General features: G+C 41.2%; 1 protein-coding gene and 1 long non-coding RNA gene across 8 annotated transcripts in view; one reads left to right on the forward strand and one right to left on the reverse strand.

The window, feature by feature from the left end:
* Positions 1-348: 348 nt before the first annotated feature.
* Positions 349-27,494, reverse strand: LOC311153312. The gene is made up of 3 exons (XR_014616138.1): positions 27,379-27,494; positions 2,116-2,207; positions 349-425 (listed from the first exon to the last, which is right to left on the reverse strand). It is a non-coding gene; the product is annotated as an uncharacterized lncRNA (long non-coding RNA).
* CPEB2 (cytoplasmic polyadenylation element binding protein 2) overlaps positions 25,615-27,752 on the forward strand; it is a 51,292-nt gene continuing 49,154 nt past the window's right edge. For 5 of the 7 annotated variants that reach the window (XM_084205072.1, XM_084205073.1, XM_084205074.1 and 2 more), the window contains exon 1: positions 25,756-27,509. In XM_084205072.1, the coding sequence (XP_084061198.1) occupies positions 26,334-27,509 (1,176 nt within the window). In that variant the 5' untranslated portion in view covers positions 25,756-26,333. Of the gene's footprint in view, positions 25,676-25,755; positions 27,615-27,752 lie in introns of those variants that run through there. The other 2 variants (XM_084205075.1, XM_084205079.1) reach the window with 2 other exon arrangements.

The following is a 27,752-nucleotide window of genomic DNA, read 5'->3' on the forward strand; positions in this document are numbered from 1 at the left end:
GGTCAACAGTCACACAATGAAGCCTACACAGTAAAATTAAAACTGATTTTGGGGTGAACAGTTTTAGGATTTCCTGAGAGCCATTCCTGAAGACCTAATAAAAATTAGAAAAGTGCTAATCTTTTATCTCCAGTGAAAAGCATATTCACATATATATTTGCATATCACACTATATGTCATGATAGGAAACAAATCAGCAAAACAATTCTACATTATTCTAATATGCACATTTCTTTCTCTGTCAAGTGGATAATTAAAAAAACAAAAGACAGATGGGAAGTCATGCTTTGTTTATTACCTTCACGATAAGGTTTTCTGATGCTGTGGTGGTAAACTTATTTTGAATAGCAAGCATTTACTAGATTCTATTATTCTGCAATTTCTGTGGGAGATTTCTTGTCACCTTGGAAATGATATGTTTGTTTCTAGAAAGAAAAATTAGCTTTATTCAGAAGTCTAAGTAATTTGGATATATGGCAAGTAGTATCTAAAACAAAAGCCCAATATCAACATCCCCAAAAGTAGATTTTATGACTGTTAAATATACATGTTGCAAAAGATTAGATTTACTGTTTTGCTTATATTGTGTTAGTCATTTATAACATTTGGTGACTGAACAACATAAACTTATTTTATGGTTCTTTCATCCTTTCTCAAAAGGATTGCAGGCTCCTAGTAAGGGAAATTCAACACAAGGGTTTCTGGAATATAAGCACTGTACATACAATGGTAGTATTTCTGATGGATAACATTCTTTAAAGGTCTTTTCATGATCCATTAATTTATGAATTACACAGCAGAATAGGCATTGTCAAGGGCCTAATTTCATTTATATGTTGGTCTTCTTCCCTTTAAACTTTTATCCAAAAAGTAAGTAGGCCTAAAAATACCATGTTCCCTTAGCCTGAATCTGACAGGTCATATCATAGAATTAACTGCTTTATTCTTAACTTTTTCTTAACAAAAGGTGGGCAGTTGGGCCCATCCTTATCTATGAATAGGAACACACAAAAAAATCAAAATAGAAAAGAATAGTTCTAAGGCTTCCTTCATTCACAGCACAGTTACAAAAAGCAATGCAATTGCCATGGGATAAAATTTACAGTAAAGAATGAAGTATGCAAATTAATACTGCACAAATATTAAGATTAAAAAGATTAATAAAACTTTTTTACAATTTACTGGAAAACTGACCTCTTGGGAGCCAGATTTCCAGGAAAGCAGCCTACCTCCACCTTGCCAAACCTAATCCAATTCAGGTAAACCAGAAGTAAGTTACTAGAGACAGGTTATTTAGAAGTCGATGAGAAATCAGTCTCAGGGTCCACCTTACTTGAAAAGAACATCTGTGCTTTTACTCATGGCTTAAAGAAGATACCAAAAAAGAGACTGATGAGCATAATTATGGAAGTATTCCTACTCCCTAAGTACTGCTCTCCTCAAGGACTGTGGTACAGGTAAATTTCATAAGCCATCAAAAATCAATTTTATAGATAATAGCTCAGTGTTTAGAGCTGTTATTTCTCTTTTCTCTCATCTCTCTTTTTCTTACAGCAACAAAAAAAAAACCCCAACCAAACAAAAAAAAAAAAACCCCAAAAACAAACAAACAAACAAAAAAAAACCAAAAAAAAACAAAAACGTACAAAAAAACCCCCAACAGCCTTCAAGAATGAGAGGGAGAATCTGCATCTGCTAGCAAGCTAAAGGAGTGGTGATAAAATTCTGACCTCAGGAGTTTTTGACACAAGGAGCAACTGTAAGCATTGCTGCTAAACAGAATTTGGCCAGGTACAGTATTTCAAGTAATCCAGATCAGCTCCAATTAGATCTGTTTTTTACTTACAGGGTGTGGCAATATGTAAGAAACTCATGATATCCTGAGAAGGAGTTTCTTAACTTCCTTCTCATTACATTCAATTGTTTCTGTTTCACAATGAAAAAGTGTGAAAAAATGCTGACAATATTTACATTCAAATTTCTCTTGCAAATAATTATGGTCTTTAGTGGCAGCTAAGATGAAACAAACATAAACTTTAATATGGTGACAGTATTTTTGAATTCTGAAAGAGCAGAAGCCTCTTTTTCTTCCACAAATTACCCTAGAGGCATTACCTGACAATGTGTAGTCACATCTTGGTTTCTTGAAGTTCCCACAACATTTTCAGGCACTGCAATTCATGGCAATGTTCTTGCCATAAGCATAACTGTAATCAAGAGATGAGATATCCATTGAGCCATTAATTTAAGTACAGTAATTCTTTTCTCTTTTTCAGTAAAACGTACAAAACAAAGAGCATGATTTTGTTAAGAATCAAACCCAAACATAGCTGTTTGTTCCATACTGTTGTGGTTTGGTTCTCCAAAGGTTTCTTTATATGTCAGCAAATCTGTGACAGGTTGGAAAAATAAAAAAGATTCATTATGAAGGTAAAATTGTCAGAAGTCCAAAAGATCATGTAATTACTTTGAAACAAGCATAAACATGAAATTCTAGGGATAAATGGGAGAAAGCTGCCTAAGCACACCTAGAAATATTTCAGATGGAAATCATGGATTCTAAGCTACCTCTGAAAATATCCAGCCATCAGTATAAAAGTGAATTAAATGCAGTCACTACAGGTGCTATTTTATCAGCATATAGGACAGAGTAATTCCTTATATACATGCTTTCAGTTCCATTCACTAATTTAAAACAGATCTAATTAAATTATTTCAAAATTCTAATTTTTAGTTCAATTAACAGATCAACTTATTTCTGCTTAATAATGCCTTAGTCTTCAGCTGAGCATAGTAATAGATTTTGTGTTCATTCTTAGACTACAAGCATACATGAGAAAAAAAAGAGCTTTAAAACCTCTGTGAAATGGAGTTGTTTGATCTAATGATTTCTGCCTTGTGTTGGCAATGGGCTACTGGACTGCACACAAATTCGTCTCCACTGACATGTGGTAACCCATTAAGCCACAGTAACTCAATTTCATGTCTGACTACATAGAGAGAATTGAACTGATAGAGTTTGAGCAAAGCTTCATGTTGTCAGGGTGACTACAATCTTCCTAAGGTAATAGTTACTTTTCCAAAATGGAGAACAGATTGAACATTTCTCTGATTAAAGGCTTTATACACACATAAATGTTTAACTGCCCATTTTAACAATACCAAGATAGTTAAAATGGTACATCTGGTATCATGTATTGCGGTAATGTTGATATGAACATAGCCATTCTGGCAAAGTTACTTCTATACAGATGAAAAACTGCTTCATTATTAGGGATCTTCAGCCCTGTGTAATTATATCCAACTTTACAAGCTGTAGCAGTTGTCAGATAGTTGGACCAGCACAGGAAAACACCCCTATCTGTTAATTAAGCAAGATCATTTTTAGATCCCTCTGTGATAATTTTCAGGTAGCATGTAATCTAGCTTTCTCAGCCAGAGCCTGACACACTCAGAAGTCTCTTTGTGTGTAAGGAATATATAGATGAGAAGTTGTTTCATTTGCAGATAGCAGACAGACTGTGCTGTTACAAATGCAGGGAAAACATGTGGAAGGTAACAGAGAAAAGTCAGCTAATAGGCTTTGTCTGAACTCCAAAATACACAAATGAGTCACCTCCATGGAGCACACTATGACGACATGAACTAACTCTACAAGAAAGTGCTGACCTAGTGTGGGAAACAAGAATTGCCTCATACTTGATTGCTGAAATTCTCGTTGTTTCAAGAATTGCATATTGACAGCTTAAGTTTTTTTTGTCTGCATTGAAAGAGCCAGCATGTTTTTGTTGTTCTAAAACTAAGTCCAAATAGTTATTTGGAATAAATACTTAAAATAGTCCACAATTTGCTGGAAGTATGGGGAAAAGCAGGTTTACACTGCTGCTCTTTTCTTCCAGAATAACAGCTAGTGTTTGTGTGGTTTGAAAGCGTGCATCTGTTTGAAGTCTGAATACTGGCACATTGCTGACATAACATGCAGGACTTTTAAAGCAGTGCAGTAGTGTATCACCTGTCATTGGCTCTAGTGCCACTGCTAATCGCTTTTAGATTAACCCAATGCAATAGACATTGAGGCCATCAATATGCTTCCCATTACCACAATGTAGAGACCATTTGGATAATGATCACTGCCCCAGAAGAGCAATGACAGAGTTCTGTGCCATCACGCTTTGTCTAGAAGCATCGTGTGCACTGTACATCATTTGGGGCTCTGAATGGCAGCGGGATAAGGATTACCAGCCCTCTGTTCACACAGCAACCACTGGCAAGCAGTGGGGTTGAAGAACTGGGCCCTGTCCAGCTGCTAAGTCTTCTCTTCTCTACACAGAGCAGAGACAAAGCTCAGATGAAGGAAGCAACAGAAAATCCACTAGGTGCTTCGGGGAAAAGAGAAGTAGCAGCTGGGGTTTCAGTCCAGCAAAGAGAAAGGCATAGGATGGTCACCACCAGCTGTAGACTGCATTTATGTCAACATTAAGCTGTATGCAATGTTTCTCTTAAAAAACACTTCCCATTTACCTTCCTGTGCATCTACCACTGTATGATGTCTTATATATGTGTGAGAAGACTAGGAGAGATAACTTGGTTGTACCTACAGGTCTGAAGATTTTCTGTCAGCCTAACAGTGAAGAGGTAGCAGAAACAGCATCAGGGTCATGATAAGCAAAGGCCAATGTAGAATAACTTTATTCTCTTGAGGAGGTGTGTGAAGTTTAAATTGGAGATTGAAGACCTCCAATATAGGAGCACCTCTTTGGACATCATGAGGAATTCTACCAAAGTTTTTCCCATCACAAAAGAATTGTCCAATAGTACCCAAGACTCATAAGAGACTAAAAGACAGTTTCATTCAACTCACACCCAAGAACTGTCCTTCAACAGGATTTTATACTTTAAGTTTCAAATAAGATGCAACATGGGAGCAGGATATATGGTATCAGTCACTTAAAACTTACCTTTGTAACTTCTGTCAAACAGTGCAAAACAGGGAGAGCTGGGGGGAGCTGGCTGTTCTTCTAGTCTGGGTAGATCATCTAAGGGGATAATTTAGTCTCTGTGATACCTAAATCATGGCCTATTTATTTTAAATTCCAATGAAGGGCTAATAGTGCTAATTACAACAGCAGGGATAGTGATGTGGCTATTCACAGACAAAAAAACCTGGCGGAGACCAAACTCCACTTTCACATAGGTCAGCAAAAAAAAAAAGAGTGTGCTGCACTTTGTCACATCTCATTTGGATTGTCTTCAAAATGCTGAGCTAGAGGCAAAAGGTACTACAGTTCATTTCCAATTCCACATCTAATCCTCTCACCTTAATTTATTTTAGAAGTTTAATCATAAGTTCATAAAGCTCAGATATCAATTTTTTAATAAAAAAAAAATTTAAGTACCTGCAGGTAAGGTTTTTAGGAAGTCATGGTTGGCCCAAGCTTCATTAAAAATAGGGACTCTCACAGTTCACCTTTCTGCAAATGCTACTGTGATAAAATGTAACTTTCATTCCCTTCCCGTTGCTTCAGGCATGTGTCATTTACAGAAAATAAATAGAAGACTTCTATTGCAAAGAAACCATGCTCCACTCGGGGTCAGTGAAAAGCTGCACCTCACTCTGGAGTTTCTAGCAGCATGGTAAATAAATTTTCTGCAGAAATTGTCACTAACTGCTAGAAACTTCAGTACTAATAGTAAAAGTACTTGAGATATTCTTAGTATACAAATAATGTAGTATTTGCAAATAGAGAAACCTTACTAAATTTGGGGGTTTCAATTTACTGTTAGTTGATTAAAATGATGATATAAATAGTTCTTCAAAGATGTCAGCCAGCTTTGGAATGCCAGTTGCTGTAGTGTTCTTGAATTTCCAGAAGTAAAATATTTTGACAAGTCCTTTCTTTAAAGGCTCTTAGAGAAACTAAATTACCAGAGGGATGAAAATTCTTCAGTAGATAAATGATGTGTTGGAGCATAGTAATAAATTGTTTTCACCATGGGAGAGAAGTGATCAGATATCTGCACTAGAACTTGCTCTCTTCAATATATTCATAAATGATCTGGAAAAAGGAATTGATAATGAGATGGTAAAGTTTGCTGATGACAGAAATTACTCAAAACAGTCAATACCTCAAAAGGTGTCATTATACTGAACACTGAGTGATTCAGCAACAAAAAAATGTAGACATTATTTAATATCCATACATGCAAAGTAATACACATGGGGGGAAGCCTAACTGTACATACACGGGGACAAATAACAAACAAGTAAATAATTTAGTATCACTTCAGCAAGAATCTTAGACTTGAGAACTCTCTGAAAACATCTGTCCAGTGCTCACTGGCAGACAGAAAATGTAAACTGGATTCAAAATCATTCTCTAAGTATGAAAAGACAAAATATTACACCATTGTATAAACCCAGACTGCATCCACATTCCAAACACTTCACCTAAGTCTGAAGGATCCATGTCCAAAGGTTTACTAGAGGTAGCAATGATGTATGCTAGACAACATAGATGAATAGCAGTATACTGTTGTAACTGTATGAGGGTGGATGAAAGTACTTTTCAACTTTAAAAGGAGATGAAAAAGAAGAAATAATTGTATATAAAAGTGAATCTAACATAGCTAGTAAGTAAAAAACATTTGTTCCCTATTCATCCTACCATAAAACTTAACAAGCACCAAGTATCACAGTTTTAATCAAACTGAAATATTTTTCCATACAATTCCCAGCCACACAGTATAGTCTATTGTTACAAGAATGTTGTGGCTAACAAAAATATAAATGCGTTCACTAAATAATTGGAACAATGTGTAGAGAAAGGGTTCAGCAAGGGATAATAAATAGATGATCCATCTTATCTACAGTTTAAGTAGAGTGTATATTGCGCACATCTGGAAAATGGGACAATTATCACTGTGCTTGTCCTGTTCTCACTCCTAAGAAACAGTTAAGAGACTGCACTCTGTTCTGATTTAGGGCAGTCATTCTTGTACTATTATTTAGACCCAAAAGCCACAAGTTTCACAATCTAATTATATCTGCCTTCAAGAACAACTGAAATTTGACTTCTATTTTCAGCGCCAGGCAGGAAAACCATTAATCCTCTTTTGCAATAAATAGGGGCTGAGCAGTGCTGGCACAATGATTAACTCCTTCCTGCAGCAATTCTGCATATTCTGTACTGTTGCAGCAATGCCTTCTGACTGCAGAGAAAACTTCACTCCCTACTTATCTTCTTCACCTGACTGTATCCTATTGATATCTCATCTTTCTCTTAATTATATTTATAAGTTTGTACTTTCCTGATTATTGCATATAAAGGAAACTTCTGTGTTCTCTTAGACATGTGACAGAATATTACATGTGACAGTCATATTGCATTGTATTTAAAAGCAACATATACAATTCTTTTACATTTTGTAGTACAATTTTATTTTCTGCAGATTTTAATTCAGCTTTGTCTCTCTAAAATTTCAGAGTGTGAAAAAGGGAAAATAATTTCCAGGATTTCATAAATAGAGAGAGAGATAAATAGACACATATATATGGGTAAAGTATTTTCAACATTGTATTCACCAAACTATTTATGTCAACAGTTTTATTGATCAGATACTTTCATTCATTTTTATGGCTCATAAAGTGAGGTTTTAATTATAAAATCAGTACCTGTGTGGCTACATGAAGCTGCAGTTCAAAATGGGAGAGCTCAGTAAGCCGCAGCATACTCAAGCTCTAAGGCAGGGCTGTTCCTCAGCACCAAGGAGAAGGAAAAGTAAGCAAAATAAGCCCAGTCCACTTCTCTCCCCAAAGCAGGCTTATGAACAAATTAAATTGGAGAAAAAAAAAAAAAAAAACAAGAGCTATAGATAATGGCTGAGCTTTTTAATAGAGCTTATATGCTTCACTTCCACAGCATTTTAATGAAATTGGAATGCCTAATTCTTCTGGGTTCTTTTAAAAACCCAGTCTGCATCACCAGACGCATAAACTATGACTGAATGTTGTCTTTTAACATTTCCAAGTCACAGGGCAGAAGAACTACATTCTCCATTAATTATAAACTGTATTTACAACAACCAAGTGGAGTGCAGGAAGGCCTGGATTAAAGCAAAATACATGGAATGATTCCCAACTGGCCTTCAGAACACAGAAGGCAAGTGAATAAGCACCAGAAGGCTGTTATCAGAATAAATCAAAAATCCATTTCCAGAAACTTTAAAGCCTTCAAAATACTGACTTTACAGCAATAGAAACAGTGATACAATAAATGCATATTAGCGTCTACATCTTTTTGCATCAAGGAATCCAAATCTGCTCTTCCCAGCCTGCATAGGTATGTTTGTTACAGTGCAAAGCTCTGTGAGCAACAATGGCCAAGAGGATGGGCTGGTGGCAGACACCTTGCAGAGTAGCAGTCTTCCAGAGATGCTTCAGGAACGCAGGCACTCTGAAGAACATCACCATAATTCAAGCTGACCTAGTTCAATTTACTCACTTTGAATAAACAACCTTAAAAGACAAAGGTTTTCTGACACCTAAGGAAGAAAATCGTTCTTCTAAATTCTGTTTATCCTCTAGAGTTTGGGAAAAGCAAGGTGATTTTTAGGGTTGGAGGTTGTTATAACAAGGCCAGATGCAGAAACCAAATAGGAATACCAGGCAGTGTACAAGACTAATGTGTTGTATGTATTATTTTCAGCACATTTATTTTTTGAGAAATTGATTCTGATGGTTTGAATCAACGCTGTGTTAGCACACTCTGCTTCTTCCTTTTGATAATTAATGGCAAGCTCCTCAAATGTTAGCTGAAAATTTTACTAGGCAGATTTGGTTTTTTTTTTTTTTGCTTGGATTCATGAGAAAATGAAGTTTGCGTGCATCACATCGTCTCTCTGTCATGTTTGTTCAGCTTCAAGCGAATTGAACAGTGTAGTCATTTTTTAAGTAGGAAAATCTCACAACAGACCTGTGCAAAATTCAGCACATCATGGAAGGCAGCTCCCAAAGTCATTTATTTTGCTGCCAGCAAAGATGAGGAGCAGATGATGAAGTTCATCTGGTAGCAGCTGCTGACCATGCTGGACACGTACAGGTTGGCCACCTTGCATAAATGCACCTCCAGAACAGTATCTGCTGTGTCATTCCCAGTTGTTAGACCAAGCAATGGTAGCTAAAAGCCATGGAATAAGGAGGAGCTAGGGTTAAGTGAGACATCTCACTGTGAGGACACAGAGAGATTGGAAAGTACCATGGAACAGGGCACTTCAGTGGGACGAACACAAATGTCTTGCACCCCAAAGAGACAAAGCCAGAGCAAACCAGTTCTGTTTAATTCTGCCATTCAGGGAATGATCTGGTTCTGTTGGGTTTTCCCTTCATCTCTCTCAATCCACCTATCTCCAGTTTTCCAGCTGGACTTATCTTTCCTTGCAGCTCCTACACACACACCCCTACTGAGGAAGATATAGATAGGTACTCAGCCACCTGGGAGACAATGGGTACAGGATGAGCCCACAATCAAACACATATGTATCATAAGCTAATGTTATATACGATGCAAAATGACACACAATAGATCATAGAATAGATGGTTTATCACAGGTAGGGTGATTATGCAATAAGCCAATGTGTTTATTTATGCAAGTGCCAGTTCCACTTGCACACAACAAGCAGCACCTGAAAAGGTGTCCCTCAGATGGAAAGGCAAAAAGAATACATAAGGGCTCGTATCAGAGGGACTCTGCCTTTTCTTCACATGCTTAAGAAGAAAACACGCTGATGCTGATGAAACAGCAGGTCTATTTTCACAGCTTTGCAGGATGATAATAGGTGCCTGTTGACAGCTTCCTGAATGGAAAGGAGGATATTTTTGAAGCACAGGAGTACTTTCACATGCATATAACAGGGCAGTTTAAGAGCAGAGACACCTGCCAGCACAGCAACCAGGCAGAATCCTGGCAGACCTGTTTGCCTCTTAGGAGATGATGATATGTAGCTTGGCTTCCAGCATCTCCTGACATCTTCTTTCCACCCACTGCCCTTTGCAATTCAACAGAACCAAAACAATAAGCAAACCTGTTGTATCCTCCCTCTCTGATAGTACAATGTCAGCAAAGTTTCTTATTTTTGCTTTGGAGAATTAGGTTTTTTAAACAAAAGCAGTGCTGCAGAAGGGAAGCTAGACTCGGAATAAAAGCTGCTGCAAGCACAACACACCCTTTGTTAGCTGCTGCACACAGCCAGCAAAGCAACACTCCCAAGCCTGAGTGGCAGTTCTGCAACTCCATCAAGCATCCTGACTGGCAGTAGCCCTTTTTGAAAAAAGATACAGTATTTGTAACCTAAAATTCTTACTGCAGCAAGAGTAAGTGATAATTCAGGATTTAAACCACAACAGACAACCTGCTGTTTTGTGTGTGGCATAATGGTTCACCTGTTTACCATTCCTTATCACAGTGAGCTGGGTTATGCAAAAAAAAAACCAAACAAACAAAAAACCCCCCAAAAAGACAAAACAAAACAAAACAAAACAAAAATCTTTCTTGAAGAAATTAAGCTAATAAGAATTCAAAAAAAGACTCTGATGCCTCTCCCACAGGCTCCAGTAATGATATTGAGTTGTTTATATCAGATATGCCCAAATGATCATAATTATGATCTCAGATATGCCTAGATGTCATAATGAACAAGAAAGAAAAAAGAGCTCAAAGCCCTTGCTATCCTAAAACTGTCTGATCCCCCAGCCAGACAGAAGATAGCAGCTATATGAAAGAGAGTACTTCCCTGCAGAGAAGCAGCCCAGTCTCTCCAAGGTTTTACAACCAGCCATGTCTGCCCCTGAGGAGAAATATGAAATAAAAAAAAATCCAGAATTAACCTAGAGAATCAGCGTCTCTCCTTCTGCAGGCAGCCAGCTGTTGCCCTGAAGCATAAGACTGAGGTTTTTTAGTCATTATCTTACAGCAGAGCTGAGTATGAGAAAATGTTGTGGTCAAGGAGTGCTCTCTGTTTTCTTTAACAGTATACAAAAGAGGGAGTGACAAAACACAAATACATATTCACAGATGTAAAGATTGCACAGAACAAATGATCTCCGCTGCCATCCACAGAGATGCTGCCAAGCCTGTTCCCAGACTCAGATTAAAGTGTATCCAATTGGATTAAATTCCTAGCAAAGGCAAACTTACCACCTACCTACACTGGGAAATTATTTCTACATGTAATCACCCTCACTGCATCTTTATAGTGATTGAATTTTTCAAGCTTTGATTTCCAGCCATTGGTTCTCTTCTGTTTTTTTCCTGCAAGACTGGAATCTATACTTGATTTAGGTGTTCTTTTGTTCCAAATACATTGGTAATGTCTTCTAATTGTCTTAAGCTCTACTGGCCAGTAATAATTCCTTATTACCTTTATCTTCTCCAAAATGTCATTTACTTTGTGTAGATTCAATTTTCATTCTCAGTTATGCCCCTCTTTTCCATACTTAACATTGATTTCTTGTTTAATTATCACCTTTGTGCCTTCTTTACTAGGCTAGCTTTCCTCTCCAAGGTAACTTACTCATCTGCTCATTAAAGCATAGCCTTTAGAATACCCAGCAGGATTTCCTTGAGAAGTCGCACTTTCTATTAAAGCTTCTCCTTTTAGCACTTGGTTAAGGAAACAAATTGTTCTGATGAACTGGTCGATTTTATGTTTCACATAATTCTGCCTGGTGCAAAACCTTTGTTTCCACAAAGTAGAGAAACTGCAGTATCCGAGAGTTTTTGGCTAACACCAGCCAACACTGCTTGGTGCATCACAAAGTCCAACACAGATTTATTTCATGCTCGATGCAGATATTGCCATATCACAATATCCTTGAAATTTTCCTGAGATTAGATTATTCCTAATGTATTTTAGAAGTAGTTCTCATTCTGGATTTACTGATGGCAATACTTCTTTTCCTCAGACATTGTGAACAAATCCTAAAAAGTGATCCTCTCCATTGCATCAGAATTTGTCCATGTACTTGTACTTAATGCCCACCAGTCTAAAGTCTGCTTTGTTTTTAGTGTAATGGACACAAAATGTATGCCATTTTCATGGTACTCTAAAATTCCAAATCAATTGCCCTCATTTAAAATTTCTGGCAGATTGAAAATATCTTTGAAAGGTAATATAGAAATATTACTCCCCTTTAATATATTAATTAAAGTTACCATTGTTTTTCATCCTTTGGAATCTGCAAGTAAAATATATTGTGGAGAAGTCAACTGAACAATTCGTACTGTGCAAGTAAAATGCCAGTGGTTTTGTTTGATGGTTGTTTTTGTTGGAGTTTTTTTTTGGTTGGTTTGTTCTTGGTATATTTTTTTTTTTATTCTGGTACTTGGATTGCAAAATCAAATAAGAGTAGCAATGAATATTGATCCAGGTTTTATTACCCAGTACATCAAACATTATACTCAAGTTGCTTTTGTTAAAAAACTGTGGTACTTGAACATACTTTTAGATATTTCCTGGCTCCTCTAAAACAAAACAGATTCCTTGTTCCATCACAAGTTACTATATTATATAGATGAAGTTATATGAGATACAAAAAAGCATTAAAAGGCCCCAGTTCCACAATTTTTAATACCAAAAACATTAAGGTAAGCACCTTTCTAAAAAAAAAATTAAATTTGGGTAGCTCCACTTACTCACCAACACCACCAAGATGGAGCCATTCAAGTCATGACTAATCACTTTACTCCAGGCAAGTTCATTCACATCAAAGGACAGAAACCAAACATAAAGACCTTGTATGTCATAAGGATAACATTGGAGCTGGGCAAGAGGAGAGGGAGAGGGAGAGGGAGAGGGAGAGGGAGAGGGAGAGGGAGAGGGAGAGGGAGAGGGAGAGGGAGAGGGAGAGGGAGAGGGAGAGGGAGAGGGAGAGGGAGGGGAGAACAAATGAACCCCAGGGAGGTATCACACCTGTAGTCCCTAATCTAAGAAATATCAGAAGTATATTGAACAAAAGTATCATTGTGGCAATATGTGAGTTTGAAGGAACTCCAGAATATGCTGTGGCTTGTTACAGCCTCCTCCCAAGGGCACAGCTCAGGGTAAGGAGCAACACAGGTGCCGCTCTCCAAAAGAAGGAAAGAACTAAAACCAAGTCTCCCATACTGAGGGAGAAGGCTGAAGTCATTGGGCTTTAGGGTAAAACCCATTTCCTCCAGAATCTTTGTGAACTTCTGTTCCTTGCTTTCATTATATGCAGTCAAAAAGTAAATAGTATTATTGGGGGTAAAGAGATCACAAGATGAACACAAGCCAGCCTGGTGCTCTTGCAGGAATGAAAGCAGATAGTTTTGTAGGTTTCCTCACTATGCCTGCAGCCAGCAAACCAAGAGCACATAGCAATTCCATTCTCCTCAGCACTTAATAGGCCACACCTGGAATACTGTGTCCAGTCTTGGTCCTTTTAGCTATAAAGACATACTAAAAATTTGGAGATAATCTAGCAGAAGGCTGTCAAGATGATCAGAGGATGGGAGACCTTGACAGATGAAGAAAGCTTGAAAGAACTGGGTTGGTTCAGCATGAAGAAGAGACAATTGAGGCTTGAACACCATTTTCTAACACTTATGTTGTTGTTACAAAGATGAGAGATTCTTTTCAGTAAGATGCCCAGTGTCACAAGGCTGCTTCAGGGGACACCCATTTCTGTTTAAGAAATTCTTCACTGTGAGAGCAACTGAACTTTGAGCAGGTTACCCAGAGAACTGGGGAACTCATCAGCTTTGACAGGCCCCAGATTATCTCATCTAGGGTCCTGCTTTCTACAAGAGCCTAGGGCAGATAATCTCCAGAGCTCCCTTCCACTCCAGGTTTTTCTATATTATTCCATAATTATCAAAGTTTTGTTCTGACTAGAAAACACAAAGCATACAAAAATACTCAGTGATGCTAGAAATATATAATTTTAAGTTAGAACTCCAGACAGAAAAACAGACTTGCTGTGTAGTTTGAGTTAAATTTCATCACTGTCTTCTGTCTCCATTCACCTTCACTGAGGGCTTTCTAAGCTACCTCTATAAACTTGGTCAGTAAATACACAAACAATTTGCTGATTTTTGATGTCTTGTATGTTGCACCTTGAACTGTTGATAGGCATTTATTCAATGCAGTGCTATTTATGTACAAACCATATATATTATATGCTGTTTCACTGAACACAGTAGGAAGGAAACGGCAGGAGACAGATTCCATGCTCACATTTTCAATCGCCTCTTTCTCAGGGTCACTCTGCAAGCAGACCTCAGAGTGATGGGTTTCCTTGCTCCCTTTTCAAAGCATCTCTGCAGTGCTCTGCCCCTTCCACAAATCCACACAACCACAATAAAATTGATCTCACTATTTTCAGAACAACAAAAAAGTTCCTCAGATAGTCTAGCTAAGGCTCTACTATGACTAGCACACTGCCTGCTCCGGAGAGAACAGTTCAGGATTGGAAACTATTGCTAACTAAAAAGAAATTTAAATATTATGTTTCAGTGTGCTTGCACAGCAGCCCTGAAACAGCTGCAGAGTGATGCAGTAAAAATGCAAAACCACACACTTGTATCCTTCTAAAACACTTATCAAACCATTTCATGATACCATGCAAAGACCTCTATTCTACATTAATTAAGAATAAATAACAGAGTTCTACTGGTAACCAAAACCAGAGTCATCTTCCCTTTGTAATGCTTCAATAGTCAGCTGACAGGAAAGATTTTTTTTTTCAAATTCTACTCATTTACCTTGGGTGAATATATTGAGTGAACATACAGGGATATGCTTTGATGAAAAACCTGGAAATTCTACAGGTGAAAAATAAGAAATAAAGAAAATGGCACAGCCATGCTTTCTTGTAAACTGCTTCACTTAAAATGACAGATGTATGCTTCATTAATGATAAAAATATTGGTTGCACATGTTGGGAAAAAAAAGTAAACAGTATTTACAAGACTGAAGGCTGTTTTGTCAACACTAAAATAAATAATAGGAGAAAAAAAGAATATGCAGCAGGAGAGAAGCACTACCAACTACCAATGTGTGCAACACTACCCAGGGCAAACCAAAATATTCTGGTTATCACAGCAAGCTATCACCTTGCTGTCTCCTTCTAATAAGCTTGCCTTGAAAAACTTATTATTCAATGGAGGCCCTTAAAAAGTGTCCTCATAAAAGGCTTGTGATGAGAAATATGAAAAACAAAATCTTCTCCATGTTTCAAAAACAGCAAGGAGAGCATGCTTTTGTTCAGCTCTTGCTGTAATTCTCTCATTAGTAATACCACTGCTGACAACGCTGATGTCCTTACTTAAAAAAGACGTCTGAAAACTTGAAAGAAACTACAAGAAAAACTGGTGATACAGAAATCTTGCCTTCTGGTTAGAAACTAAAGTGCCTCAATGAGATTTGCTTAACAACTTAAGAAGGCAGAGATGCCTTGATCCCAGCCTTTAAGTATTTTCACTGAATACTGTCCAGCACTAAAGGCTTTTTTAACCCAGCAAAGACTGTACAAGTCAAAGCTAAATTCAGACCACAAATAAAACACTTCACGTGAACAGTGAGTGTTGGTATGGACTCTTGGTTCTCTGAACTCTTTAAATATGAACGAGACATTTTTCTAATGACGTTCACCTTGGTCTTGAAGCAAGACATACAGTGCAATGCTCTCTGGTCAGTGCTAAGGCTGGACTGGATTACATCACCAAAATGACTGAGCTCTTCTCTTAAAGTCTATGTAGCAATTACACTGAGACATGCTTGTAATTTACTCTAAGAACATTTTGTAAATAATTATTAGTGTTACTACACCCTTACTGACCTACCGAAAGTTATTTTCATGTAAATGGGCTACTTTTGTAGAGAACATTTTGACTACTGTCCTAGGACTCACATATTTAGGAACTAAAATTTAACTGGGAAATATGAAAATTCATATATAGCAACTCAATGGCTGATTTGATCAGTCTTAACTGCTGAGGTCATAGAGGGACTAAAATGTATTCAACTAATTCTCCAGTGTCCTATTTGCCTGAAGCCCCAGCTGCTTTTTATGGGAGCTAAGAATCTCTAATATTCTACCAGTGTTTAGCTATTACACATATTAGTTTATGAGGTTCAGCAAAGAACAAGGCTTGTTTATTAACCTTTCACTAAACCCTTCACAAACTCAAACACTGGCAAGAGAATAAGAACCAAAATGCACATAAGTGTTATCAGGAAATGTATATATTTATTACTTTCCAATTTCCCCAGCCCTTGGTAACCACTGAATTTTCATTATTTTCATTGATTTGATCACCTCCTTTTAGTTCAGAACATGACTAAGCTGAAAAGTAAAGAGCCAAAATAAAATTCCTTTTCACAAAGCATTTGTCTCAATACAGAATTCACCAGCATAATTACACCCCTATAGTTCTGATGGTATAACTCCCCATGTGGACACTTGAATTCTACAGGCATTCATGCAAGATTAAAAAGCATCCACAAGGCATAATTATACCACTCTAGTCTCTGGTAAATTTCCTCTAATAAAGATGACCTTTCAGTGTTGAAAAAATGAAATGTTATTTGGGAGGAAGGACAGAAAGGAAAAGCCCTTCGATTTCCTAATGTAGAAATTTTATGAGGTTTTCTGCTCTTTAGCTACAACCTGCCATGTAAGCATGAACACACAAAAAAAAAAATTACAACTATGAAAACAAAGGTTCTTTGGATGATGCATTTTGACTGACCACCAGTCAAAGCACACTGACCCGAAATGATATCACAATTACTCAAGGTCATTTGCCAAGGTTTGGGAATTTTTAAAGATCTATGTCATCTTCCCTCTTAATATCATGGGTACAATTGATTTGTGGCATAGATGTTCCTCAGCTTCTGTAAGATACACTCAAGCAGGAAACAGTTTTGTGCCATTGCATAAAAATGGATCTGAGCTCTCAGTGCCATAATGAGAGAATAAATGACAAAATTACAGTAGGTTTTGTACTCTCTGTGTAAAAGATGAAGGCAACAATTCTGCTCTTTCCTTAATTCCTCCACCTTGTAGCTATGTGGTTAGAAAGCACTTCCAGTGCTCGGTTAGATAAAACCTAAACATATGAAAATACCAAAACCTAAACATATGAAAATAGAGGAGTTGATGGTTAAGGCATCCAAGCAATCATAATTCTTTTACATATGGGCATAAAGGGTTAAAAAAGTAGAATCTACTGAAAAAAACTAAATTTAACTCCACATTTCCCTCAGGTTCTCATTACAGAAGTAAATTAAGGTTGTCTGGATAGCATTTAACTTTGTGTTTTCTTTTTTAATATATTTCATTTTATTGAAGTGCAGTATTTTCCCTACATTTTCTAGGTTTCAATTATTTTTTTATAGCTAATGGGCTTCTAAAATATTTTAACATTAATATTCTAATACATTTAGCTTTTGCATAGTTTCTTGGCAAAGATTTTTTCTTTGATTTCTTTTCTTTACAATTATTAACAATGTTATACATGAACATTAAGAAATAATCATGTGGCTAATATGACCCTTAGAAACCAAAATATATGGGGCAAAATTAGCATATTGCTTTTCAATGTCTTTGTGGCATAATTGCATGAACGTTCAAAAGTCATGAAGCTTAACATTGATTTACAATTCATCATCAGATCAGACATGTAAATTATTATGGGAGAACTCAAGATTTCTTGTTTCTGAGTCCCAGCTAGAGTTAGGCATATTTAGAATGAGGAGGGAGACCACAGGAAAATAAGTGAAAGCTTCAGTGGAGTCACTCTGCACCGTTCAAAAATATAACTTAGCAGGTTAAAGAACAAACAAAAAGCCAGGGGTGGGGAAGGCAGCTGGGACATGACTAAAACCAGCCAAGTGTTGAGAGAGCCTTTATTTGCTGTATGGCAGAGCTGAGTTCAATTCTGCACTGCACCCAGGCCTGCTCCTTTTCCCTCCCAGAGGGAACAGCCTCATCACTGGACAAGTCTCATCATTCCAGCCATGGATGATGAAGCATTTCCTAAAAGATGCTACATGCCCTCAGCAAATGGCAAAGAGATCATCGTACCCCTCAAGCAGGCTGGCATCTCCTGACTAGCTAAACTCTGATATCCCTGTGGTCAGCCCAGAGCTGTTGACCCCACCTTGACTACTGGATATATCATCTTAATTACTCACAATTATATGGTTAATGTATTTTTTAATTTTAATCTGTGCTTCTTCAGCTCTAGACTGAATAATTTTAGCTCTACAGTAAATCTGAAAAGTCTGCACTGGCAATTTTGGAGATAATTCCATATTAATTAAAGCAGCAAATTTCTTGCAGAATCTGTTGAAAACAATTTTACTGAAACAGTGGGTGGTGGTGTAAAATTAGTGAGCATCCATCTTACACTCAAAGAGAAAATAAGGTCAAGCACGAGAGAACATTTTTCATGTATAAATCAGATATGTTGCCTTTGGTTTTTGTACAACACAGATGCTATGGTTCAGAAGGGGAACCTGTTCCTCTATTACTTTTTTGAGTTTAATCAGTAAGCTTTAATAAATTTTCTTGTAGCAATTGAAAGCACTTTTTTAATAGACTGCTGAGGTACAAACATATACTCTTTCTGTTTCAGTTGCTACATGATCTGCGCATTCCTCCAGGGAGGCTGACCTAGTAGCTACAGACATATACTTGCTTCCTCCTGCTGCATCTGAGATCAGGGCTACCTACAGGACTCAATGAATGCTACTTCAAAGCCTCCTTGCCCAAAAATGTCCAGAGTTTCCTTGGGTCTCCTACCTCATCTTCTACATGCAGTCACACTAGAGTATTTCACCCTTCAGAGCAGATTATTCTATCACTGGAAGCACCACACAGTTATTCCTAGCACAACCCACAATCCATGAGCTTCTGGAGACCAAGCCAATGATCACTGAAATAATACCCTAAAATTTAAATTTGCCTCCTACACCACAACATTTAGGTACATAAATATAGGCTGAACATGTGTGCAATTAGTAGAGATGCCTCCTGCATTCTGTAAAGCAGAGCCCAAGCTTACTCACAGAGCTGTGAACAACACCTTCATGTTTGGTAAATAGTGGCAGCTGCATCTGCACAGTGAATAGAAAAGGAGATGAGAAAATACTGTGTTCTGGCTATAGTAGCACACACTGCTGCACAAACCCTTCTTCTGCTCACAGCACACAGGAAAAACCAGCAGTGAAATCTTAGCACTCGCAGAATTTTGGTTTATGTTCTAGTACTGTGACCAAATTAACCAGCCATATTATAAGGGCTGTCAAAAACGTTATCTGATATTCAAGCGCACCAGCAACAACACAAGCTTTAAAAGCTTAAAAGCCATTTTGAGAATTAAACAAAGATTGACAGTATCTCTATTTTGTAGTGCCAACTTTTTGAACACTTTGCATTTGTCAAGAAACATATGATGGTGTTGGCAGCAGTTCCCAGTTAGCACTGGTGCCCTTTGTGAAAGCCACTGCCTAAACAAAGAACTAGATATGGTCTCATCGTCAACAAATTTGAAGTGTCTCTGCTCCACGGGTGAATTGTTGCTATCCTGTAGAAGGATAGAGAAAGAGTGCAGAATTCTGCACTACACAAAATAAGCTCTTCACAGGTTTATTTGGCTGTTCACATGAGCCATTCTATCACTTTTCAGCAACTCCAGCTTACATTATATCTACAGACTTACAGTAAGCTGAGATAGTCATAGTATTTAAACCTTCAAACGATCTATGCTGCAAATCTGCCAGCCTCCTGTTCATCAGAACATTTCATCTCATTCAGCTAAAAATTATCAGTTCAGAGGGATAAGAGCACAGAGGTATACAGATGACTGTAATGCATTCCACCAGACAGCCTTTATGAATTTTTTAGCTGAACTTTCCTCTCTCCTTGTTGTTCTTGCCAACCACATGCAGAACATTTTAGAGACAACAGCAATTCCTTGGAGGTTTGCATGCACTATTCAATTCCCAACAATAAAAGATAAAAAATAAAATCCTTTTTCTAAACCAAGTTTCATCTCATATTTTTCTTCATCCTAAATTATAACTAGCATCCAATACTTGGACTGCAGAGCTGAGAAGCTAGCAGAAATTGCCATATTCAATTAGCACCGCAAAAGTAGCAAACTAGAAATAGGATTTCATTCACTTTAATTCACTAGTTGGTTGCCACAAATACTTGTCTGTAAAACATGGAATTCTGAATACTCTAGACATTATTTTCCTTTCATGAAGATGTTTGTTTACTTTGGCAGTGATTCTCTTGGGAGAAAGTCTAATGACTTCCACTACCAAAAAAATCCAAAACAAAAAAGAAACAGAAACTGCCACTAGCAAGCAAGAGAATATTAGTCTAGTGAGCTGGTTAAACTCCAGGGCACAAAGGAGAAAAAACAGAATAGATCACTGCTTTGCATTCTTGTGACCAGGACCTATATCCTTCAAGTTTAGCAGGCTTTCATGATGGAAGTCAGACTTTGAATAAAGAAAGCAAGCTGCCAATCTCCTGTGAATTTTAAGACTTTTAACCTTAAAAACTAACAAACCAAAACATAACATGAGGGTGGGAATAAGAGAACAAAGCAAACTATTTCAATCGCTGGTATTAATTTTTCCCCCTGCTTTTAATTTCATTTCAACACACAGTGATCTAAGGAAGGGTTTTTTACCCAGTTTTGTTAAAGTTGGGTAATTATTTTTTTTTTTAATGAGAAAAACCACCAGGAGAAAAGGTAAGCTACTGTAACTCAACAGTCTGTTCACTGCTGAAAAAGATTTCCCTACCTCCTTCCTAAGGGTGCATGACTATTATTTTCAGAGTTTTAAAAAATCAAGAACAGAACAGTGAATGGAGCACATTGTTATAAATCTTCAGACCTCTTTTTCCTGTGAAATGTCAAACCTCATCATCTGCTTTTCTATATGAATAACCTGCAGTCCCAGACTGTTTACCATGTTTCCATGGGAGGAAAATGTCATTAACAAAAAGTCAGCTTTAGGGTTAAGAGGAAGCAGCTCTAGCAAAAGCATGTGAATCGTGTATTTTGTTACCAGTTAGAACAATGTGCTGTTCCTGGAATGCATATGCAAGCTCATGTCACAGTTTAGGCTGAACAACAAAGCAGGCACATGTCACAGGCCACAGGACAGCAGACCGTGTGCTTCCCTAAACAGCCTGATCCCAGGGAAGACTGAGCAGATCTTTAGCAGAACCCTTGCAAGCACTGCAGGACAGACAGCTACCTAAATAGAGAGGCCTAAGACCCTGGGAAAAGAAGTAGATATGCAAAACAAGAAGGAATAGTGAAACAGCAAGAGAAAACAAGAAACAGATTTTTTTTTTTCTTCTTTTTTTTTTTTTGTGGCTGTAGAGCCTTGGAAAAGAGGTCAAATGGAGTAGTAAATCATTGCAAATGGTGAAAGGCCTATAAATACTGTGGGCTGTGGAAAGAAGAACTTGTTGCATTACAAGCAGGCAATGAGTCTCTACAATGCTGAGCAAATCCACAAAAGATTTTTGAAGTCAATACTATTTGTAACACTTACTTTTAACTGTAACATGCAAAAAAATAATCGAAAAAACTGTGTTTAGTATTGGAATGAAAGCAAAGATACTTCTAATGTGCATATCTAATTGCAGCCCATATTCAAAATCATAGGCATGGTGATTTTCCAACTAGCTAATAGGAGGGAAAGAGCAGATTCTACCACTGGTCAGAGCTATTTTGTTTTGTATACATTAGACTCCTGATATTCTAGTGTGTGTGTCAATTTACAAAATGAGGAAGTGCTGAAATAGCTCTGTGTACATATTAAGTCTACATACCACGTCTAAGTTTCATGACTTATGGAGTGTTCACAAAAACCGTAACACTTGTTAAGTGATATCTGAGCATTACAAAGCATGGATCCTACCCCACAAAAGAAACCAGACCTTTTAAAAGGAGCTAAACCCACAGACCACTCTGAAGTGCACAGCATCTCAGTACAATCCCATTCTTATAACTGCTAAAGGTTTTATTGTTCAACCAAAAAAAAAGAACAGTGAGCCAAAATCCTTTCTCATACAATAATATCCTGTTCCTAACACTGACCAATAGAAGATGCAATTCTCCTGGGTTTATAAAAGGAAAGAACTTAAGCTGTGCATGGCAATTTCTAGAAGAGATGATAACCACTCAGGGGCAAAAACCACTAGCTTGATGATCCCTTTCATGTCACCCAAATGGCAGCCAGTTGGAGCTGCTCTGTAACCCTTACAGTTTATTTTGCCTTTATGCAGTTACAGTTATTTTACACAGGTTAATGTGATTTGTCTTCATACTTTCCATTCTATAGCATTGCTGGTTAAACTCACCACACAAAATTTAACACCCACTACATGATGTAGAACAATATGATTGCTGTCTTTCAGTCACCAACAAATCCAGGAGAGCTGTCAGCCCCAGCTCTACCACAGGCCTCCCAGGTGAAGTCAACGTCTGGCACATTTGTTGGAATGAATATACAGAAGCAGGTTGATTAATAGCTGCAAAAACAATTACTTATGTATATTTGGTTCTACTCTACTGACAGCTTGCTTTGCAACATCTGTTTTTTTCAATTTACATATTATGTATAGTGATATTGCATATGGCTTGGCATTTGTAATGCTTGTTGTCTAGTCTAAGGAACTCATCCCAGCTCCATGGCTGTTTTGCTTCTTCAAGTCATTCAGGTGAGGCATGGCTCTGCCAGCATGCTCCCCTCTTCAGGTAGTCTTGCTTCAGTAACCATCAGGGAACATGGAGTCCAAGACTCTTAGTAGACCCTAAGGTCTGGAAAGGCAAGTTTCGGGAGTTCCTGTGTTGCAAATAGGTGAGGTACCTGAAGGAAGCACAACACACGCTTACCTTGTTCTCACACATTTGTTTAGGCATTTATTTTCAGAGAATATTACCTTCCAACTAGTCTAATCCAAAAAAAGCTCTCAAGCCTTCCCTAGAAAAGCTAGGATAAAAGAACGCAGAAAAGAATCAAGGGATTACAATGGACAGAAAAACATCAAGGCAAGAGAGTGTAAAGGCCAAATTGTCCAAAATCAAGAAACTGGAGACTGGAGAGAGAAAACAAACTGCCAAGGACCGGCCTCAGCACTTCTCGATGGCACCAAGGTGCCAGGTAAGAGACTTGACTTGGCAGAGGAGAAGCCAGAACTTGTGGCCTCAGCACACAACAAGGAGTTTCATATCTGAGGCAGAAGAGCCTGCAAGATGCTTGGTTTGATTTGGTACAACTGTTCTTGCTTGTATTAAAGTTGAGGTGTGTGCCACAAGACCAGGTACCACCAAAGACCTACTGGATTCTCCAGCAAGACAGCCAAAACCTTTCCTCATAATCAACAGACAGAGAGATCAGGTTTCTCTCTCTAAAAGTACCTTTGTTAGGGGATGAATCATCCTTTGATAGCACCTGTCTTGTGTTTGTGGAACATTAGGCAGCTAATGCAGAGTGGACACTTACTTTTTACGCGGTTAAAAATAGATGATCTTCACTCCGTGAAAGTTGACTTAACAAACACATGCAATTGGGGTGAGTGGCTACCATGCCAGAGATAAGCTGTGGTGAAGGATGTGAGCACTCTTGTCTTTCAATCAATTTAAAAATACTTGCATATGCCAAGACAGCTGTTTTGAAGGAAGAATTGCAAGAATTCAGGCTTGATTTAAAGGTGAGGGACAGGGAAGCTGACTGCTTACAAAAAAAAGCCCTCAATTGAACGAGTTCCTACACACTTTGCAGAAATAGGCAGCTGGTTATAGCAGAGTGCAGTGCAGCGCTGCTTCCACTGTTGTTAGACATTGCCTGAGAACGCCCCAGGTAGAGGACAACTTCTGTTCAGGCTTGCACACAACTCAATGTCAGGCGTATGACATGAACACAAAGGGAAGCCAGATGCTACCAGTTCTGCAGCTCACCAAACTAATGTTTATGAGAACTGTGCTGTGAAGCAATTCACTCGTCAGAGAGGAACCAGTACTCAGCCTGCAACATTTACTCAGCATGTGACCATCCCTAAGGCCTTGGTCTGCACTCTGGATTTTTTAGCCCTCGTGAGACTGCCGAGTTCTTGAAACAAACGTCAATATAGCAAGCAACTCTGGAGTGCTATGCCATAATACAGCAAAGATAAACACGTATCAATTATTCTTCGATGCTGCAAACGCATTTGCATATTAACCCTGCAAGATAGCACGGATTCTCCAATATATATCCACACAGGTTCACAACCAGATCAGAAATGACTGGAAATGCTAAAACAATTTTTTCCCTTCTATGTTTTATATGCATATAGAAAATACATTCAGATATAAGAAAAAAGAATTGTGACACGTGGTCAGACCAAAGGTCCATGGGGCAGGAGGAATGAAGCTATCCAGTTGCCGACAGTGGGCATGGACAGATGCCTAGAGAAAAGTTCAACAGGTCAAGCACATACTAACACTTTCCCCAAGTACTCACACATTCAAGAGCCCTGTATGAATTCTCTCACTGCTGAGCTACAGCCTTCCCATAGCACAAAGAGGGGCTGCTGGTTTTAGTCTTTTCAGGGACGTGTACATTGACAGCAAAGTTACATCTGTACGTGCCAAACTGTTAATTTGTTTGCACTGAACAGCTGCCAAGAACCGTGCTTCCACTGTATGGAAAGGGTAAAACCCCACCTTTGATACTGGAATACCTCAGAAGCCACCACCCCGTGCCACCACACCTCAGCACGGGTTCCGCCCGAGCTCCCGCACGTCTCTGAGGTGCCCAACAAACAAGGTTTCTGACAGGCCCCGTGTGTGTGGCGAGGAAGGGGTGACGAGCCCATGTTTCCGCGGGAGCTCTGGACGCTGCAGTGCCGCACGGCACCGGGACAGGGAACGGGGCAGGGACCGTCGGCAGCCCGATCCCACAGGGACACAGGGACACGGCCACACGGCGCACCCGCGCTCGGAGGGGCGGGGCCGGCCCGCGGCTGGGCGGGGCCTTGACACCCGGCCCGTCTCGTGCCGCTGCGCTCGCGCTCGCCCCGCCCGCGGCGCGCGGTCGTGCGTCAATGCAAATGAGCGGCGCGCGAGGCGAAGGGGCGGGGTGATCCCCCTCTCCCCGCCCCGAGTGAGAGCCTGACGGGATCACAGGCGGCAGGAGAAAGTGGCGTCACGGCTGCCCTTGCCCACTCTTTTGGGATAAAAGCCGATCGCAGCAGCTGCCGCAAAACGAAATAAAATCTCTTTATTTCAGGTGTTTCTCTCTTGATGATAGAAAGGTCGTCAAAGCCCAGCGAGAGCCTTCCTTGCCCAAGGGGCCCACTGGGCTGACACCTCCCTCTGGCTGAAGTGGTAGCACCCACCCGGCCCGTCGGCAGCAGGGAGGCGGGCTCCCGGCATGATGCATTATTCATGAAGGGGCAGGCCCACAGCGCATTACCAGGGCCCGCCGGGCTGGGGCGGTGCCCATGACGTCACTGTGACGGATGTTCCGGCGCTCTTAAGGGCGCCGCGGCGGCTCCGAGCCGGCAGCGGGGCGGGGGCGGCCGGGGGGCGGCAGGAGCCTCGCTGAGGAGATCGGGTCGCCTGCCCTGTGGAGGTACCGGCGGCCTCCCCTCCTTCCCTCCCTGCCAGTGCCAGGCCCGGGAATGCCCCGCTGTTCCCCTGCGTTGCGGTGTGGCGGCTGGGGGGGTCGGACGGAGGAGTTTCTGTCCGGGGGCAGTGACCTGTCCGGGCGAATTCCTGATCTAGTGGATCCCTGTGGGTGCGACTGCAGGCGGGAAGGGCCGCCTTACCGGGGGTCCCAGTAAACGAAAAGGAAAGAGAAATCTCCGATTAAAATGGGCTTGTATCAAAAAGCTTCAATATTTTTAAAGCAGTACAGTGGCGTTGATGGGAAAGAAGAGAGCTTTATTCTATAAATAAGCTATTTTGGGACTTATATAGTGGTTTGCGATAGGCGGGTGTTTATACTCTACCCCCGCCCCCCAACACTTCGCCACAAAGATTATTAATTATCTTTGTCTCTTTGGTGTGCTGAGGTGGGGGTTCACCTCTGCGCCGAGCCGGTGTCAGGGGAGGTCCCGCAGACGGCCACCTCAGCCCCTGCCCACCGCCGGGTCCTTCCCCTCCCCGGAGCGGCCGCAGCCGCCTCGCCTCATTCCTCCTACCCCTTGCCGCCCGCTGGAGCCGGTTTGTCCGGCAGCCGCTGCCCTCCCTGTTTCCCCTCAGCCGTCGCTGCTGCGCATCATCAAAACATGCAGGATGAGCTGCTTCTGGGGGTGACACAGCAGCAGCAGGCAGGCAGCGAGAGGCTGGGCAGCAGCCCCGCGTCGGGACACCCCCCTCTCGGCCACCCCTCCTCTGACTTTAAACCCTGTCTCAGCCCCCACCAGGATTTAAACAAGCAGCAAGCGCAGCAACCACAGCCGCCGCCTCCTCAGCTGAGCCAGAAGAGGAAAGAGTTTAAGCAGCAGCTCAGCAGCCCAGCCCAGCTCGGCAGCAGCCACCCCCTGAATAACCACCACCCCCCAGACTATCATCACCACCCCCCTCAGCAGCAGCAGCAGTTCAGCCACCCCACTGACAAGTACCAGCAGCAGGAGCACAGGCAACAACAGCAGCTCCAGCTCCTCAGCGCTCAGCCCCCGGAGCCGCCGCGGACGGGGGATCACTCGCACCACCGGCCCGTCGGCCCCGCCGAGCACCAGGGCGGCGCGGACAGGGGGGGTTTGGAGCGGCTCGCCCCTTCCTGCCCGGGGGGATCGGCGTCCGCGGACCCCAATGTGGGGGTGGCCGCCGCCTCCTGCGTGAATCCGCCTTCGTCTCCTCATCTGCAGGCGAGAGCCAAGCTGCCCCCCATGGAGTCCCCCCCGAACAGCCACTTACTGGGCAGCCCCGGGAACCTCCTGCCCGGCGGGCTCGGCTCTGGCTTCAGCAGCCTGCAGAGCCCGGAGATCCCCAGCCCCCATCACCAGAGCGGGGGCGGCTCCTCCTCGGCGGCTTCCCCTCCTCCTCCGCCGCTGCCCGGCTTCGGCACCCCCTGGTCGGTGCAGACCTCGTCGCCGCCTCCGCAGCAGACGCAGCAGCCTCCGGTCTCCAGCGGCGGCGGCGGGCAAATCAGCGCGATGCCACCCCCGAGCCCGGAGTCCGAGACCAGCTTCTACCCGGGGATCCCGTCATCGATCAACCCCGCTTTCTTCCAGAGCTTCTCGCCGGTGTCTCCTCACAACCCCTGCGCCGGGCCCTTCAGCAGCCCCTTCTCGGCCGCTGCCCCCCCGCCGCCGCCGCAGATGAATTTACCTCAGCAGCAGCAGCAGCAGCAACAGCAGAACCGGAGATCCCCTGTGAGCCCCCAGCTCCAGCACCAACACCAGGCGGCGGCCGCCGCCGCCGCCTTCCTGCAGCAGAGAAACTCCTACAACCACCACCAGGTACCGGGCGGCGGCCGCGGCGGGGAGCCCCGGGGCGGGGAAGGGACGGAGGCTCCGCTGCCCTCGGTCGGCCGACTGCGGGAGCTGGGCAGCTTCGCTCTCGCCGTCGCCGGGCGAGGCTGCGCGGCGGTGACAGCCCGGCGGGACCGCGGCGGCGGCGGCAGGGCGGGGCCGGCCCGGCGGGAGGGAGGGCACCTGCGCCCCCCGCCCGGTGCGGCGTCGGGCGGCCGGAGGGGTCGGGCT

Source organism: Fringilla coelebs, assembly GCF_963513975.1.
Source record: "Fringilla coelebs genome assembly, chromosome: 4".
NCBI lineage: Eukaryota > Metazoa > Chordata > Aves > Passeriformes > Fringillidae > Fringilla > Fringilla coelebs.